The sequence below is a fragment of the Camelus ferus genome, chromosome 16 (genome assembly GCF_009834535.1).
Source record: "Camelus ferus isolate YT-003-E chromosome 16, BCGSAC_Cfer_1.0, whole genome shotgun sequence".
NCBI classification, from domain to species: domain Eukaryota; kingdom Metazoa; phylum Chordata; class Mammalia; order Artiodactyla; family Camelidae; genus Camelus; species Camelus ferus.
In genome coordinates, this window is record NC_045711.1 from 32,520,486 (window position 1) to 32,539,841 (window position 19,356).

Consider the following 19,356-nt stretch of genomic DNA (forward strand, 5'->3'; position numbering starts at 1 on the left):
CAATATTTCATCACTGGTGTTCACTTGATATAATTTATCAAGCTGTAGATAGATATTTGTGTGCATTTCCAGATAGTGTATGCTCTATTTCACAACAAAAAAAAAAAATTTAAAGAATATGTGGATTTGTAAAAAAACCAAAGTGAAACTTCTAGACATAAAAAAAACCTAACTATTGAAACGAGAACTCATTAGATCCTCTTCCCATTCCTTTTCCTCTTCTTCCTCTTCTAAACAATTTAATCCAAAACCATGGGGCTGAATTTCTGTGCAGAGGGTAGCCACAGTAAGTCGAGGTGAGTGAGGACTACATGAGGATAAGTACACAAAGCACTTAACAGTACCTGGAACCTGGTATGTGCTCAGCCCATGGCAGTTACTACTTTTGTTGTTATAGTTGTTACAAAGGAAATGAGAGAGGGCATAGCAGCCACCAACCACATCCTCTGGGCCTCACCTGCATCTGAGGCCTCACTCACTTTGTGTTGACAGTTTCCTGCTTCAAGTGTACAACACATATCCAACATTTTCTGCCCAGGGCTTTTCAGTGCCCTGGGAGAGATGCCAGTGGAAGCCCACTTGGAATGCCCACATGCACAGCCTAGAAGTGGGGGAAGAAGGGGAGGGTATAGCTCAAGTGGTAGAGTGCATGCTTAGCATGCATGAGGTCCTGGGTTCAATCCCCAGTATCTCCATTAAATAAATAAATCTAATTACCTTCCCCCATGAAAAAAAAAAAGGGGGGGGGTAAGCATTGCCTCCTTGGGCAGCCCTCAGCCAATGGGGGATGGAAGCTGAGGATAAATGCTTCTCACTATCAGTCCTCCAGTGGACAATTCTAGAGACATCTTTTCACTCCTCATATGGTGCCAGTAGGATCAAGCCCCCAGTTGCCCACCGCAGTGCCTAACTCAACCTTACACCCTTGACTGGCTTTTCCTCCAGTCCCTCATGCCTGTTCCCTCATGCCCCTTCTGTTCCACTGAAGGCCTTTTCTCAGGCTTTGCTTTCAAGGCTGGCTCAGGATAAGACAAAATATCAGAAGACCCTAGAAAGCAACCCTTGGAAATGGAATTACTTCTGGGATGAATGGCAACAAGGACTCTGTTGCTGGTGATAAAGAGCAGTGGAGATAACCCTTAGATGCCACTGATTCACAATTACTAAGACTTTCTCCTGCAGTGGGGCAGGGGGCAGGGGTAGATCATGAAACTCCAGGTTATGCAACAGTCCTAGCACTTGAAAGGCATGAGGCATGGTAATGATACGGATGGTGGAGTTGGTTGGCTTCTACTAACTGCTTTAGAAGATTTGCAAAGAGAAAATGAGAGGCTGTCGATTCAGGGCATGCTGTGAAACCCAGGGGCATTCTGGACTTCAAGACCTCAGAAGGTTTAATAGGATCAAATCCAGTTACTGGTGTTATAGTCAGTAATTTGCGAGCCCCTCCCCACCCCTTGCATTGGCTTCTTTCCCTCTGTTTCACTCTCCCTGAGCCCTCACTCCTGTTCCCTTGAATGACCTCTCATAGAAACCATTTGCACCCAATTCTTGCCTCAGGCTCTGCTTCAGGAAGACTCTCAGGTTACGACATGAAGAAGCTAATGGTGGTCAAGTCGTTAAGTTTATGGCCCCAAAGACTTAAAGATTTCTAAGGAAAGCAGCCAGTTAGTATGACTCAGGGTAAGCACCATCATATTATGAATAGCTAGACTTTTTCAGTTCTTATTTTGTGCCCTGCCCTGTTCCAAGCCTTTTGTCTTCACTACCTGAGTTAATTCTCACAGCAGCTCCATGGTGTAGATATTATTTCTCTCCCTCCTCCTCCTCCCCCACATCCCTTCAAATGAGGAAACTGAAGCCCAGAGAGTTTAAGTAACTTACCCAGAGTGACACAGTTAGTACAAGACTAAGCCTGGATTATGCTCAGTCTGACTCCAGAGCCCCTACACTCTTAGCCTCTGTGATATACCGATTTCCTCCAAATAAATGTATCAACAGAGAAAAGGGGGAAAATATGCTCACGAATGCTGCTTTATGACAACACATTCCTCAGATTCATCTGGACCTGTGTGTGCAGTATCCCTTCCCCCCGAAGATGCATTCCCATAGCTAGTGCTTCTGCAGTTCTTTGCTAGGATTTAAGTCCCAGTTCAACCACTTACCAAGCTGGGGGTGACCTTGTAAAATAAATTACCCCATCTGAGCCTAAGTTTCCTTACCTGTAAAAGCAAATTGATAATATTGGCCTTGTAGGATGTTACACAGAGTTAGTGTCTAATAGCTGAAAGCTATGATTTTTCTAGTCAGAGATCCATTGTTGGGAAGACGTAAGACAGGTTCAGTCTTCTTGGCTCACAAGAAGAGCCAAGCAGAAAAATTTGGGCCAAGTTATTTTGTTTGTCTGGAACCCCAGAAATGCCTCCTGGTTTTTATTGGACTTTACTTATAACTCCTAGGTTGAGAGATTCAAACCAGAAATTATTTTGTCCCCTGTAGTAGGCTGAATGGTGGTTCCCCCAAAAGATAAGTTGTAACTCCTGGAACCTATGACTATCACCTTATTTGGAAAAAGGGTCTTTGCAGATGTAATGAAGTTAAGGATCTCAAAATGAGGTCACCCTGGATTATCTGCGTGGTTCCTAAATCTGCTGACCAGTGTCTTTATAAGAGAAAGGGAGAGGGAGAGAAGGCCATGTGAAGAAAAGGCAGAGATTGGAGTGATGCTGCCGCAAGCCAAGAAGCACCAGAAGCCACCAGAAACTGGAAGAGGCAAGCAAGACTTCTCCCCCAGAGCCTTCAGAGGGAGCACAGCCCTGCTGACACCTTGGTTTTAGATTTCTGGCCTCTGGAACTATGAGGAAATAAATTTCTGTTGTAAGCCACCATTTTGTGGTAATTTATTACAACAGTCCCAGGAAACGAACCCATTCTCTTTATTCCCACAACTCAACCCTGGGCTGTCCTCTGTCCACAGAACACTGATGGGAAATGCATCACATGAAGGCACACCTTTGACAATGAGCTAAATCTTGAGGACTGAGAACGTCCACGGAAATCAATATACATATTTTTGCAGGCTTCCAACAGCTGAGAGCAAATTTTAATGGCAGTGGATAATAAATGTGTACTCGTTGAATAATCTTGCCTTCCTCCATGGTGAGTACAGGTGCTGTTTTTTTCAGATGCTTTTTGAAGATCACCAGTTTTTGCTTTAGAATTTAGACATGGTTTTTGCTTTGTGTGTTTCCTTCTAAATCTTCAGTGGACCTGGGGATGGGGGAACCAAAAGATGATCATTGTAATGCTTCCCGGATGCATTTGTGAAGAGCACAGTGGTCTAACAATGATTCTTTACTAAATGATGTGGGAGCGGGGAAAATGGTTCATGCCTAAAAATAGCAAAAGCATTTAAAACCTGTCATCAGTCATGATTGCACCTGACAAAACTGTTGTCTGATGACAGCGTTGGATGTACCTGAATGAGCCAAAGGAACAGTGTTTAAACGTGAAAAACAGTAAGTCACTTTCAGTAACCAGGCGAAACATTTTAAAGTGTCAAACAAGTTTACTTTTTCTTTATGTAAATCAGCTTTATGAAAAGCATCTTACCCTGAGTTGTAGTTTGTATCTTTAAATCTCAGAAAATGAGTTCAGAATAGACATATCTAGTTTTACAGTCATTACAGGCTTCTGAAATGTAAAAGACAAAATAATTCAGTAAACTTAGGATACATATCCATAGAAGCTCTTAAAAAATTCTATTTTAGTAGCTGATAGTTGGGCCTGACAGAACCAAGCATTAACTGGTTTTTTTTCCTGGACTATATTCAATAATTTATTCTTGAAAATGGTTTAGAAGTGCACCTACATCCTCCTCTCTGGATTTTTTATATGATACTCTCCCCACCACACCCTTCCTTCCTCCCCACCCACTCATCTGATGAAATGTGTTAGGAGCCATGGTACTGGTTGCTATTGGTTTCTTGGGGTGTGCATATTGTCCCCAACCACCCCAACCTTGGGTTCCTAAAGCCTGGGAGTATGGTGGCCTCACAGAGACCACTGTCCCATTTTGATAGCATCTCTTATCCCAAACTGTGGCTCACCCTGATCTCTTGGTGCCACCTGCCTGAACACAGGGGTGACATAATGTATCTCCTGGGAGTGTCCAGTCCCTGGGTAAAAGACAAGAAACAGAGTTCTTGGGCCTATAATCCAAATCTCTGATCACTTGAAGGCAGTGGCTTAGCCAGCTACCCTCACAATGGCCTGTAGCCTCTGGACTTTGCAGAGAGGACTTACCATGTTCGGCTATGGGAACAGATTGCTTTGGTTCTAAGCCAGGCACAGATTCCTCACCTGTAAAATGGGAATGGTATAAATTGGGATTAGTGGTGTTTGCACCAGACAGGGCAGATAAGTTGCTTAGCACTGTGCCTGGTACATGGCCAGCGCTCAGTCAACACTGGCTGGGATTGTTCTCATTGTTGGCCAATGCCCTGGGTCTGTTTACCATAAAGCAGCAAATGATGCCAGCTTTAAGAGGTGATCATAAAAGAAATTAGAACACAGTGTGGATCATTCTGAACTGATAGAAAAAAAATCTCCAAGATATGTAATTAAGTGAAAAAATAACGGTGTAGAATGGCATATCTATGACATGCTACCATTACTACCATTTATTTAGATGCTAACAAACACATGAAATGTCTGTAGAAGGATTTAAAAAACTGTTGCCCTTGGAAAGTGGGATTGGCAGTCAGGGGTGGGAGGGAAGCACTATACTCTGCTTCTTCAATTTTTTTACCCATATGTCTGTATGACCTTTAAAGAAAAAGAAAAACCTAAACCAACCAAAATACTCCAAAAAGTTCTCTCACCTGCTTGGTTTTCACAGATATTTGCGTATATTCCAATTTCCATGGGTCTATTTCCGTAGTCTCTGGGTACATTGTCTTTCATAGCTTTTCCTACATAAATTGATGGAGAGTTATTAAATTAAACCAATTCAGCCACATTTTTTTCTCATCTCCTCTGCCAAGAAGCAGAATTCCCCAAAGATCTGAAAGAAAGAATGACCTGTTCCAGTGGCCTAAGCTATTGCCTGTTGAAAGAGAAACATAGGCTCAGCAAAGAGTCAATGTCATCTGCTTCTCTAAGGCAGGAGCCCTTCTGATTTATTTTCCCAGTGCTGCACATGACACCCTTTGCCTATCAGATTATGCTTGAGATGGTCAGAGACACATTTTCTTTCCTTTGCTGAAAAGAATAACCTATAAAAAAAAGCTGTGTATATCTGCAAGAGGTAGTAAATTACCCAGCTGAGTTCTGTTTAGCCCTGGCCAGTACTTAAGAATGTTAATTTCACTTTTTGTACGACCCCAGGCTTTATGTAGGAAGAGGAGACAGGTCTTAAAAATGTATGAGATGCCATACATTTAAGATTGAAATCATATCATACATCTTTTCCGACCACAGCAATATAAGACTAGAAATCAACTGCAAGAAAAAAACTGGAAGAAAAAAACACAACAAACACATGGAGGCTAAACAATATGCTACTAAACAATCAATAAGTTACTGAAGACATTAAAGAGGAAATAAATACCTGGAGACACATGAAAATGGAAGCACAATGATCCAAAATCTAAGGGGCTCAGGAAAAGCAGTTCTAAGAGGGAATTTGCAATACAAGACTACCTCAGGAAATAAGGAAAATCTCAAATACACAACCTAATCTTACATCTAAAGGAACTAGAAGAAAAAGAACAAACAAAACCCAAAGTTAGTGGAAAGGAAAGGAATAATAAAGATCAGAGCAGAAATAAGTGAAATAGAGACAAAAAGTAAACAATAGAAAAGGTCAATGGAACTAAGAGATGGTTCTATGAAAAGCCAAACAAAATTAATAAACCTTTAGCTAGATTCAACAAGAAAAAAGAAGGCTCAAATAAAATCAGAAAAGAAAAAGAAGTTACAACTGGACACCACAGAAATACGAAGGATCATTAAGAGATTACTACAAACAATTATATGCCAATAAAATAGACAATGTAGAAGAAATGGATAAATTCCTAAAGATGTACAATCTCCCAAGACTGAATCAAGAAGAAATAGAAAATATGAACAGACCAATTACCATTCAATATGAAATTGAGTCAGTAATCAAAAAACTCCCAACAAAAGTCCAGGACCAGATGGCTTCACAGGTGAATTCTACAAAACACTGAAGAGGAAGGAATGCTTCCAAACTCATTCTTCGAGGCCAGCATCACCCTGATATCAAAACCAGGTAAAGAAACCACAGAAAAAAGAAAATTACAGGCAAATATCACTGATGAACATAGATGCAAAAACCCTCAACAAAATGTTAGCAAACCAAATTCAACAATACATTAAAAGGATCATACACCATGATCAAATGAGATTTATCCTAGGGATGCAAGGATGATTCAGTATCCACAAATCAATCAATGTGATAACACCACATTAACAAGTTGAATAAAAATCATAAGATCATCTCAATAGATGCAAAAAAAGCTTTTGACAAAATTCAGCATCCGTTTATAATAAAAAAACTCTCAACAATGTGGGTATAGAAGGAACATACCTCAACATAATAAAGGCCACATATAACAAGCCCATGGCTAACATCATACTCAATGGTGAAAAGGAGAAAGCATTTCCTTTAAAATCAGGAACGAGACAAGGATGCTCACTCTCACCACTTTTATTCAGCATAGTATTGGGAGTCCTAGTCACAGCAATCAGACAAGAAGAAAAAAGGAATCCAAATTGGAACGAAAAATATAAAACTTGTCACTGTTTGCAGATGACATGATACTATATATAGAAAATCCTAAAAACACCACCTAAAGACTATTAGAACTAATAAATGAATTCAGTAAAGTTTCAGGATACAAAATTAATATGCAGAAATCTGTTGCATTTCTATACACCAATAATGAACTGTCAGAAAGAGAAATGAAGAAAATGATCCCATTTGCAGTTGCACCAAAAAGAATAAAATACCTAGGAATAAATCTAACCAAGGAGGTAAAAGAACTGTACTTAGAAAACTATAAGACACTAGTGAAAGAAATTGAAGATGACACAAACAAATGGAAAGATATATCATATTCATGGATTGGAAGAATTAATACTGTTAAAATGACCATATGCCCCAAGGTAATCCACAAGTTCAGTGCAATCTCTGTCAAATTATCAGTGGGATTTTTCACAGAATTAGGACAAATAATTCTACATTTTATATGGAAACACAAAAGAACTTGAATAGCCAAAACAATCCTGAGAAAGAAGAACAAAGCTGGAGGTATCATGCTCCCTCATTTCTAACTATACTACAAAGCTACAGTAATCAACACAGTATGGTACTGGCACAAAAACAGACACATAGATCAATGCAACAGGATAGAGGGCCCAGAAATGAGTCCACACTTCTCTGGTCAATTAATCTACAACAAAAGAGATAAGAATATATGATGGGGAAAAGACAGTCTCATCAATAAATGGTGTTGGGAAAACTGGACATGTGCAGAATCAAACTGAACTACTTTCTCATACCATCCACAAAAATAAACTCAAAATGTATTTAAGACCTAAATGTAAGATCGGAAACCATAGAACACCTAAAAGAAAAATAGGAGTATGCTCCTTGACAGTGGTGTTAAGGGAAACAAAAGCAAAAATAAACAAATGGAACTACATCAAACTTGCACAGTGAAGGAAACCATCAACAAAACAAAAGGCAGCCTACTGAATGGGATAAGATATTTACAAATGATATGCCTGGTAAGGGATTAATATCCAAAATGTACAAAGAAACTTATGCAACTGAACATCAAAAAAAAAAACAAAAACACCCAATTAAAAAACAGGCAGAGGACCTGTATAGACATTTTCTAAATAAGACACACAGATGGCCAACAGGCACATAAAAAGATGCTCAACATCACTAATCATCAGGGAAATACAAATCAAAACCACAATGAGATATCTCCTCACACCAGTCAGAATGGTTACCATCAAAAAGATAAGAAATAGCAAGTGCTGGCAAGGATGTGGAGGAAAGGAAACTCTCGTGCACTGTTGGTGGGAGTGTAAATCGATGCTTCCAACTGTGTAATACAGTATGGAGGTTCCTCAAAAAAATTAAAAATATAATCCAGCAATTCCACTTCTGGGTATTTTTCTGAAGAAAACAAAAACACTAATTAAAAAAGATATATGCACACCTATGTTCATTGCAGCATTATTTACAACAGCCAAGCTATGGAAGCAATGAAAGTGTCCATCAACAGATGAATAAAGAAGATGTGATATCTGTATACAATGGAATACTATTCAGCCATAAAAAAGAATGAAATATTGCCATTTCCAGCAACATGCATGGACCTAGAGGGTATTATGCTAAGTGAAATAAATCAGACAGAAAAAGATAAGCACCATGTGATTTCGTTTATATGTAGACTCTGAAAAAGAAAACAAATGAACAAACATAAAACAGAAACAGATTCATAGATAACAGAGAGCAAGCCAGTGGTTGCCAGAGAGGAGGGGAATGGGTCTGAGGCAAGTGAAATAGGTGAGGGAGATTAAGAGATACAAACCTCAAGTTACAAAATAAATGAGTCACAGGGATGAAATGTACAGCCTGGGGAAGATAGTCAATAATACTGTAGTATCTTTGTATGGTGACAGATGATAACTAGACTTATGGTGGTCACTTTGTAATAGAAATTTGAAGCACTGTTGTGCACCTTGAACTAACATAGTGTTGTAAGTTAATTTCATTTTAAAAATGCTTTATGTTACAAAAAGAAGTTTTAATGTATAAGATGTATACATTTTGACATCTATTTTTAGGTTTTCTGTCAATTGAGTCCCTGCCTTCTCTGAATTAGGACCCTCTAGAGATGGAAGAAGACCAAGAGCTGAACATTTATCACTTAGTTCTCTCCCCAGTTCTGACAGTATCTCCCCCATAGCCCCATTCTAGAGGTCAGAACGCTAAGGCTCAAGCAGGGAAAGGAGCCCCCTTGGCTCATGCCCCTTGGCTCGCTGGCAGGTGCCGGTGCTGAGACCCCAGCTGTCTTTTGTGCAGACCTCAATATTCCTCCATACTTGTGTGCCAAATGTAAAGGCCACTTTGAAATCTTAACTAGGGGTCATAAGATGTGAATTGTGAAAAGTAGTAAATGGGACTTAATGCAGCACTTAAGGCGGGGCAGAAAGGAATGAAGCTCTTGTCTCTCTTCATGTACTGAGCTTCCCCCCAAGTGGCAGACCCAGTGAGGACGCTAAAAAATACAAAGCAAAGTTCTGGCCATCAGGACACATGCAGGCTTCGTGCAAAATGAAACTGTGGGGCCTCTTGTTAAAAAATTATTGAGATTTGTACACCCACGTTCAAAGCAGTACTAGTCACAATAGCCAAAAAGCGGAAGCAACCCGAGTCCATTGATGGATGAATGGATAAATAAAGTGTGTGTGTATATACATCCATATGTGTGTGTATGAATGTGTACGTGTATAATGGAATATTATTCAGCTTTAAAAATGAAGGAAATTCTGACATATATACAACACTGATGAATCTTGAGGACATTGTGCTAAGTGAAATAAGCCAGTTACAAAAGGACAAATACTATATGATTCCATTTATATGAGATTTCTAAAGTAGTCAAGTTCATGGAAAGTAGAATGGTAGCTGCCAGGGACTGAGAGGAGGGAGAAATGGATGGGGAGTTACTGTTGAACGGGTACAGAGTTTCAGTTTTGCAAGATGAAAAGAAATGGACGGATGGCAATGGTTGCACAAACTACGAATGTACTTAATGCCACTGAACTGTATATCTAGCAGTGGCTACAATGGTAAATTTTAGTGTTGTGCATATTTTACCATGTTTAAAAAAATAATTTTTTAAAAAGTGAAAAACATGTGCTAAGAATTTCAAAACAGCAACAGAGCATTAAACCCTCTCCCTAGCATGGAGCCCTGTGTGACTGCACAGGTCACACACCCACGAACAATCTCAATAAGGAAGCCTTCACCAGAGAAAAGAGAACTAGGCTATAAGTAAACCAGCCAGAGGAAGTCCTTCACTACCTTCTCCTTTTGCCTCTTTTCATTTTCTTAACATCTCATTTCTAATTCCCTTTTCTGTCCGTATCCAAAACGCAGGGGAAAGAGTGGAAAAGCTCCCATGACACTTACTTGCTTTGTACTTTGGTAGCATCCACAATGCCAGGATTAGGATTATTACCATTAGCACCAGTAGTAACCCCGGAAGCAGTAGCTGCAGGCAGAGAGGACAGCTGTCTCCACCTAGAAGAAGACAGCATTCACTGGTCACTGCATAGCTTTCTTTTCCAACGACATTCAACTGTGAAATGTCCTGGAAAGGGCAATCACCACCGTCTCCCACGTGAACCAGCATATCGTGCACCCCGGGTCCCTGTTCTGCTGTGGAGACCTGCAACTCTTGATGAGAATTTCTTAAGGCAAGAAGGTCCACAGGGGTCACATGTGAGGAAGAGAAAAGCAGCACAGCACTTAGCAGACGGATTACTGGCTATGTTGTTAGGGTCATAAGCCTCAGAACAGCCTGGCCATTTATTGGGTAAAACCTTTAATCATCTTGGCATGATTTATGTCACTCAAACAGCTACTACTTGTTGAGTATTAACTATATGCAGACATTGTGTTAAGCACCTTACAGGCATTGCCTTATTTATCTCATTGGAATTACTCCCATTTTATAATTAAGTAGAGTAATCAGAGAGGTTAAGTGACTTTCCTAAGGTCACACAGCTAGTGAATGGAAGGGCTGTGATTTGTAGTCAAAAGCCTGACTCTGGAGCCTGACTCCAACAGGCCACCTCACTTGTTAGAACTTACTGAACTCCCAGGTGTGGGCTCTGTTCTTCTGAGGATGAGGCCAGGTGAAGTGTTCAATGCCGAAGCGTACCTATTACCCTTGTTTACCTAATTTTTGTTCTTTCTCCTTTCTTGACCCAATGTCCCTTCATAAGACTGGTTTAAATCAAGAATTCTCAGACTCCTCATAAGTTCTATGCTGCAAGATGGCATTACAGAGAGAGCCAGCCCCAGCCCCGGCCTCCCCACTTCCCACCCAGGCTCTGACCTGTACCCTAAGGGGTCCCACGTACATGTGGACCCCCCACCAGCCTGCATGGCCAAATGCCGCCCCTCAACCCCCTCCAACAGTGGTCCCTCACTGTGGTCCACCCTTGGGAGGATGAGCTGGGAAAGAGACTTGTGCAGGCCCTGGAAGTTGGGTTCTGATCTGATTGGTAGGGAATTGGGGTCTAGGTACCCAGAGTGAGACACAGAAAAGTGGGGACATAGGGTCCAGGTGGGCACATCCCCATGGCTTCTGGGAAGATTATGGGAAGGCACATGGCTAAGACGCACCAGAGTAGTGTCTCCCAAAATCCAAGGCTGGGCACCCTTCTTGCCACCAAGCTAAGGACGCACTGGAAGCCTAGACTTACTAAGCATTTACAATGGGGCAATAAATAGCCAAGTGGGTGGGTACAGGTGTTAGAAATCAATAAAAAATGATTAAAAAAAAAAAAAGCAAAAAACATCAAGACCCAGTAGCTTCACGAGAGATGCAAAGTCTAATGTGACTGCTTAGAACTTGTGCAGGGGAAAGTCAAGGCAGGAAGTCTTAGTACGAGGTCCCTTCCTGCCCCAACTTCGAGGCTTTTCTATGGTTCCTTTACGGCAGAAAGCAACCCCATCAGAGCATGTGGACCCTACAGAAGGAAAGGCACTTAGAAGCAGGTGGGTAAAGTGGAAAGTGGGTGGGCAGAGAAGTAGCTGCAGTTTCTGGAAGCAAATCCAGACCCTATTGAAAGAGTTCAGGTAGCTCTTACCTGTTGAGGGTATGGTGACAGGTTGACTGTATTTCGCATGGTCAGGCAATGTGTTTTTAGCTTCACACTTATACTCTTTCCCTTCTCCACTGTTATTGTTGGTTAAGTTAAATTCGGCAGGCTCCCTTACATCCTTGGAAATAGCTGGTGATATGGTGATGTTTTTTTCAAAGAAAGTATAATTGATGGGCAGAGAGCCATTGAATGAGATGCATCGCAGCATTATATATTGATCTGTTTTTGTTTGAATGACACTAATGTTCAGCACTGGTGCAGTCACTGGGTCTAGAAAAATGAAAACGTATGTTTAATGGATAAGCAGATTGGGTTCACTCACTCAGTCCACAAACATAGATGGACCCCCTACTCTATTTGGCTGTTGACCCAAAGATGGGTGACACCCCTCTGGAGAAGTCAAGAAGCTCACAGGAAGCTCCACTGGGGAAGATCAATGGGTATGTGGTTAACCCCATGCAGTGTGGCATGAGCCAGGTTCTGAGAAAGCCAGAAGGTTGAGGGCATCTCTCTGCTTTGAGGAATCAGAGCACAAACTTGCCTTTCATCAGAATTCACAATTTGTTTATGGTTGACAGTGAGTATAATTTTGTCAAAGGTCTCGTTCTAAGTATGTAGTTGAGAGGTGCTTTTGTTCCCAATAATTATAAAATTACAGTGTTTTTTTAATCAAAGAAATCTAAAAATATTATCTTTTCTAACAGTAGTCATTTATAGAATTCAGCTGTGCAACTATCTTCCACTTCCTCCCCAAAGTAGGAAGTAACACTGATGAATAGATTCAAGGGAAATTCTTGACCAGAAGTGAGTGGGCTTGGTAGGCTCTGTCAGATCATACCCTACTTCATGGGAGAATCCAGCAAATAATTTATTTTCTAATTCATTAATAAAACAGTATTCCAGGAAAAGAAGGATAATTGTTGAGTATCCGTCAGGTGTTGCGGTCCCTACTCAGATTATCTCATTTCACTTCACAGCAGGACTACAAGGTCAACAGCATCATTCCCATTCCACAGATGAGCCAGCTGTGATTCAGAGAGGCCACACCACTAGTCAACGGCAGTGCCAGGGCCAACTCCCAAGCAGATGCTTTTGTTTTTAACAACATCAGTTTGGCATAGAAACAGTGAAATATGGGGGCCATAATATAAGTTAAATCAAAGAAAATAATTTAGAGTCCTCTTGCTTCATCCCGCCCCTGAGCAGGAATCCCTGTGGCAACATCCTTAACAGAGTGGTACCCCGTGTTGATGGCCTCAGAGAGCAACTTTGTTTGGGAACAGCACCAATAGGATGGTCTTCCTATGGAACTGAAATCTAGCTCCTGTAATTTTCAGCAAGGATGAACTGAAACATTCATGAGGAGCAGAGAGCATGGACTTCTCTCTGAGATAAGATGATTCAAACTAGAACAAGAATTGATGTGTAAGGTGACTGGAAAGATGTAAACTTCCCTGAGAGTTTGTAAAAGGCCTGGTAAAGGGCATCACAGTATCACGGTGATCAAGGGAAGGGAGTTGTAACTCAATAAATTAGTATATTTTTTAAACTCCAGGGAGTTCTTTAAGGCTCATTCAGTTGCCACTTTCCCCATAACACTTTTCCTAAATCCTCCAGGCAGATTCTCCCTCCTTCTCTGCCTCCTCCTGCACTTGGTGCCATCCTCATATTATTTTTTCTGCCTCTTATAAATGATGCACTTGGAGGGCTCCTGGTCACCTCAAATGTAATCTGTTTGAAACTGAACTCTAGTTAATCTGCAATCAGTAGGCAGATAAACATATATGAAAATCCTATTCTTTGTTAAAGTGTTTTCATTTACTCAGTCATTCATTCCTTTTTTTAATTATTAAAGTATAGTTGATTTCCCATGTTGTGTTTCAGGTGTACAGCAAAGTGATTCTTTTCCATTACAAGTTCTTACAAGATACAGAATACAGTTCCCTGGGCTATACAGTAGGTCCTTGTTGTTTATCTATTTTTATATATAATAGTTTGTATATGTTAATCCCAAACTCCTAATTTATCCCTCCCCCCTTTTCCCCTTTGGTAACCATAAGTCTGTGTTCTATGTTTGTGAGTCTATTTCTGAAGACTTGGGTTTTTTTTAATCAATTGATTTAAGGCTTCAGCCTCACACAGGAAGCTAGTGGTACACAGGTTCCCCAATGCCCAATCTGTTGCTCTTCCTGCCATATCAGGCTGCCCAGTCCAGCAGGAACCTGACCACCGGAGAATATTATCAGCTAGGGTACGGCTCTCCCATAACCCACTACATCCCAGACCGTTGTGTATGGTCTTCTTCTTCTCACATTTCTTTTACAATTATGGCTTCTATTCAGATTGTGGTCAAATTTGTCCGAAGGTGGTTGGTTCTAATCCAGAGCCCATGGCATCCCTTAAAGTCCTATGCAGAAATTTACATCTGTAGTCTCATGAGCACTTCTCAGGGCAAGTATCTATTGCTATCATTAGATTATTACAGTGGTTATAACCTAAAAAGCTGAGAACGGTTGACCTAGAGCAGAGGTATCCAATAGAATTTTCTGCAGTGATGGAAATGTTCCCTGTCTGTATTGTCTGATACAGCAACCACCAGACACTGTGGCTATTGAAATGCGACTAATGAGACTGAGGAACTGAATTTTTAATTTCATCTAATTTTAATTAACTTGAATTTAAGTTTAAATAACAACATGTGGCTAGTGGCTGCTGTACTGGAGAGTACAGATCCAGAGAATCACTCAAAAGATTTGATCAGTTAGCCAGGGCTCCCACATTTAGAAAACTCCAGCTACAATGTCACCTTATCAAAGTCACCTTCATGGGTGAGGCCAATGATGCTAGGTTGTGAGAGCCTTGGGGTGGGAAGATGGGAGAGAAAAATACAAAAATAATAAAATGTGGTTGGGTGGGAAGAGTGCTGGCCGATGGCCACTGCAAAGGGAGGGAGGTGGGAAGGGGCTTTGAAGACCCTTGCCATCGGGTCCAATGTTGATTCTAAGACTTCTTATTTGAATCATTAGAGAAAAAGTCATTTTTGCCTACACAATGAAAATCCTAGAAAAGATCTCAACAATTTCCCAAATTGTTGATACAAGACTTTTTGTCTTAGGCAATCAGCCTATTATTTATTATTGGAAATAGCCAAAAATCTTTGGGAGAGAAAGTGAAATGGAACTATTAAGAAATAATATCTCAGTGACACACTCTCCAGGCTCTTGAGTGACTGTTAGCAAGCAGATCAGAGAGAGCATCCTGGGACAGGAAAGAATCCCCCAAATCGCAGGCCCCCCGAGTAACAAGCACTCTACTTACCAACAAATACGAAGTTGAACTCACGACTGTATTTGAAACAGTTAGAAACTTGGGCTTTGCACTTGTAGGGGCCCAAATCCTGGGCATCTGAGATCCTCAGGTTTAAAGTCATGGGTTCACCTTTTCTATCCTGGATTTCCAGGTGTTTCTCACCCCGAAACAAAGAATAGGTGATCTGTCGTGATGTGTTCTCGCTGAAACAAGAGAGAGATACATTCTGACCCCTCACGACTGTACTCATTTTTGAGTGCAAATTTGGAGAAGGGAATTCTGGAAAAGAAAATAACACAAAGAAAGTCCTTGTTAACATCCATTGATAGTAACTCAGTGGTTGTCCAGCCACATTTTGTGGGTCATGGTTGTGGAGACCCTCTGTTCCTGGCAAAGCTTCCACAGATGGGGAGCGGAGGGTGTTCAGCAGGCTGAACAATGCGTGAGGAAAACTTAGGACCTAGAGAGACCCCCCCCCGGTGAGAGATGGGTGGCCTTATCAAGCTTCTTTGCGCTGGCTAGGAACTGGCTGCCACTCATAGCTAGACACCAGTTGCAGACAAGGCCACTCTGTGAGCATGTTGGATTGAGACAAAAACAAGTTGACTCCATAATCACGTATGAACACAGATGACGACATGAACATAGTCCAGACACAAAAATGGCCCAGTCTTCCTCTAAACTAGTCCATAGGAGTGACTGCTGCTTCTTTATCAGTCACAGCTTTTGCCTTGCGCTGCTCTTATCTTTTAGGTAAGAATTACTGATACCCAACCATAGTGTTAATATCTACCTCCTGAAAGAATCCAATTCAGAGTAAAGCCTGCTGCTTTGACTCTTCCTAACATCACCTTACACAAGTCCAAATCTTACCGGAAGACCTTTCCATCACCCTCTTGCTGAGACATCCCACGGTTCTCATGCATGGTATGCAATTTCTCTCAAAACCCAGCTTTGTTCAACTACGTGTGTGTCCCTGGTGATCTTTGGCTGAAGGACATAATAGTTTGTATCTCTAAAAGATCAGGGTTCTTCAGTAAACAATACCATTATGACACCTAAAAATTAACAATATTTTTAAAATATCATCAGATAATCTAGTTAGTGTTCAAATTTCCCCAGTTGTCTGATTTTTCTTGTAGGATCCAGAATGGTCCATTGTAGTTAGCTGATATGTTTCTTACATCTTTTTTCACTGATAGACTTTTCCATCTCTTTTTCCCCCCCTGCAGTTTATTTGTTGAAAATAGCAAGTTGTTTGTTCTGTAGTGTTTTCCATGGTTTAGATTTTATTGATCACATTTCCATGGTGTCCATGTTTTCTATTCAGAGGCTTGATGAAATTCAGATTAGCTTTTTTTTTTTTTAGCAAGAAAGCATCATAGGCAGTAGCGTGTCCTTCCATGAGGAGCCACATCGTGTCTGATTATCTCTCTTTTTGTTTGTTAGCAGGCTTTGACAGTATTCAGCCAGAAGCATTATTTCATTAGAGGTTGCAAAATGGTGATACACTAATTGCATGATTCCTTCTTCATTTGTTATCCAAAATTATCTGAAGAGAAACCCCATTGTCAACTCTTTGGTTACTCCACGGTAGAGTTTGCATAGAAAAGGCAGGATAGATGCTTGATTCTCTCCCATTGTTGACCAATTTTGAAAATAATGGTTTCCTAGCACCTTATAACAGTGAGGTATTTTTCTTTTATTGTTGTTAATTTTTGTTTAAGAATCATCATGAACTCATATATTTAAACATATTAGATCCATTGCAAGTGTTTTATTCTTATTGTCTCATTTTTTGGCTATAGGGAAACTGGCTCCTGTGTCTTTTTGCCACAATCCCAATACTCTGATCACTTGTGTGCTTGTATTTCACTATTTAAAAATGTTAAGGGAAGAAATAACCCTCATCAGAATATCTAATGTAAAAAAATAAAATTATAAAGAGGGGAGGGTATAGCTCAGTAGTAGAGCACGACGCGCTTAGCATGCACGAGGTCCTGGGGTCCATCCCCAGTGCCTCCATTAAATAAATAAACCTAATTACCTTCCCCCCAAAATAAAAATTAATTAATTAATTAAAAATAAAATTATAAAAGAATTAAGAGGACTATAAGGAAATGTTTTCATATCACCTGCTTGGAAAAGGTCTTCCAAGCAAGGCACACAAAATAGGAGCCATAAAGAAAAGACTGAAAAAATTAGCTATCTTAAAACTTTAAAGTTCTCTATGGCAAAATTAAGACAAGTGACAGCCTAGAAGAAAATACTTAAAACATAAAAGCATAGGATTCTTTTTATATACGTAAGCCAACAGCAGATTAATAACTAAACAAAACACAATCAAATAAATGGGCAAATAATATGAATAGATAATTCCCAGAAGAAGAAACAATGCTGGGGCTGAGGGATGGCTTGAGTGGATGAGGGGTTGAGGCTCCTCAAAAATGCCACCAACCTCCCTCCTACTCTTTGATCTGGACAATTGATGTTTTCTCAGCCTTATGTAAGCTCAATGTCAAGATAAGATCTCCCCTCTCTTTCCAACCAGATAGCGATCCCTAAATGTCCTTTATATGGGAGTGCTGGAGATTTCATGGTCAATAAATATGAAAAAGATGCGCAGCTTTATGAGTTATAAGGCAACCACCAATTAAAACACTGAGGTGTTATTTTGTGCTCATCAGATTGACACAAATTCAAAAACTAATTGTATCCATGTTAGAGAGAGGGTGGGAAACACACTCATCCATCTGCGCGGTCACTGGCGCAGCATGCTGGGAAGGCACCTGAGCAGTACCTGTAACAATTCAAATGGACATGCCCTTGGACCCAGCAATTTCACTTCTAGGATTTTATCCTACAGAAATGCTCTCACGCTCATGTGTCCACAAAGCATGTTTCATACAAGGATGTTTACCGCACTACTGTTTCTATTACAAAGAATAAAAATGGAGCAACTAAGAAGGGGATGGTTCAGTGAATTATGGCTGAGTTCCATTATGAAATACCATGCAGCTGTTGAAAAGAAGAACTAAATCTATATTTTCCTCCTAGAAAGATGTCTGAGATACATTGCTAATTTAGAAAAAGGACAGGTCACAGAAGAGTTTGTTTACTATGATACCAAAACGAAAAGGACTGTTAATAGTGGTTGCTTCTGGAAGTGAAGAGGGGCAAGGGACTGGGGGGTGGGAATATAACAGAACTTTTGTTATTTTATAGTAACAACGACCTAGGCTGGCAGTCACTGATGGTTCACCATTCATCAGGTGCTTGTCTCAGTCCTGACAACCACCCTCCCAGGGAGATGCTTTTATTATCCCCACTTCACAGAGGATAGAAATTAAGCATAAAGGGGTTTCCTCAAGTGCCCAGACTGCCAGCTAGAAAATGGTAGAACCAACGTTAGGACCCCAACAGGCTAGCTCTATGAAGATAAACTGCCTCCCAGCATATATTTCTAATGTTGCTTGAATTATTTTACAATGATTGTGTGTTTATTTTCTAATTTAAAAAACAACAACAGAGAAAGAACCACTTCATTGTAAAAAACAATCTCAGTATTTTGTCTCTGAGTCTCAGGAAAAATTTTCCAACCCTCTCCCTAAAAATCACTTCATTTTAAACAGTAGGTAATGGAAAAGACTTTCCTCTTTGGTTGTTCATCTCAAAGCATAGAAAAACCTGTTCACGAATGCTTGTGTTTACAGCCAGCCATCTCTCACCCTTTCTGTGAAAACAGCTTTAGTATGAGAGGGAAGTAAACCAAACTTACCATTTGTTTTTCTCATTCTCTTGCAATCCAGTGCTGCTTTTTGAACTGAAAGGGAGAAGAGGAACACGAGAAAACTTTTTTTCCACATGGCGTTTTGATTTGGAGATTCAAGCCTCAAAACGGTAAATGAGCCTTGTATGTGACACAAGGGAAAAAAAAATGACTCCAAAGAACAGTTTGTTCAAGAGGCCACACATTCTCCTGAGTGATGTCGGGGAGGAGGGCAAAGCGGGCGGGGTGGCACCCGGGCGGTGCGTCGCTCAGAGAACTTCCTCCTTTTTGATCAAGTTAAAGAAATCAGAGTTACGTGGACAAGCTTGATACAG

The 19,356-nt window shown here is 40.5% G+C and overlaps 2 protein-coding genes across 7 annotated transcripts in view; one reads left to right on the forward strand and one right to left on the reverse strand.

The window, feature by feature from the left end:
- The window catches only part of POLG2 (DNA polymerase gamma 2, accessory subunit), a 68,825-nt gene that overhangs the window by 22,308 nt on the left and 27,161 nt on the right, over window positions 1-19,356 (forward strand). For 3 of the 5 annotated variants that reach the window (XR_004311682.1, XR_004311679.1, XR_004311680.1), the window contains one exon: window positions 19,062-19,152. The gene's annotated coding sequence lies outside the window, so the exon portion shown is untranslated. Of the gene's footprint in view, window positions 1-13,827; window positions 13,900-19,061; window positions 19,191-19,356 lie in introns of those variants that run through there. The other 2 variants (XR_004311681.1, XM_014553015.2) reach the window with 2 other exon arrangements.
- MILR1 (mast cell immunoglobulin like receptor 1) lies at window positions 3,082-19,163 on the reverse strand. 2 transcript variants are annotated; one of them, XM_014553018.2, is made up of 9 exons: window positions 19,031-19,163; window positions 15,262-15,531; window positions 11,929-12,213; window positions 10,241-10,351; window positions 4,884-4,973; window positions 4,306-4,362; window positions 4,110-4,178; window positions 3,613-3,693; window positions 3,082-3,270 (listed from the first exon to the last, which is right to left on the reverse strand). In XM_014553018.2, exons 1-8 carry the CDS (start codon window positions 19,116-19,118, stop codon window positions 3,641-3,643), a joined length of 1,023 nt encoding a protein of 340 aa, XP_014408504.2. In that variant the 5' UTR covers window positions 19,119-19,163; the 3' UTR covers window positions 3,082-3,270; window positions 3,613-3,640. The 2 variants fall into 2 exon arrangements, with proteins under 2 accessions (XP_014408504.2, XP_014408505.2); XM_014553019.2 differs by lacking the exon at window positions 4,110-4,178.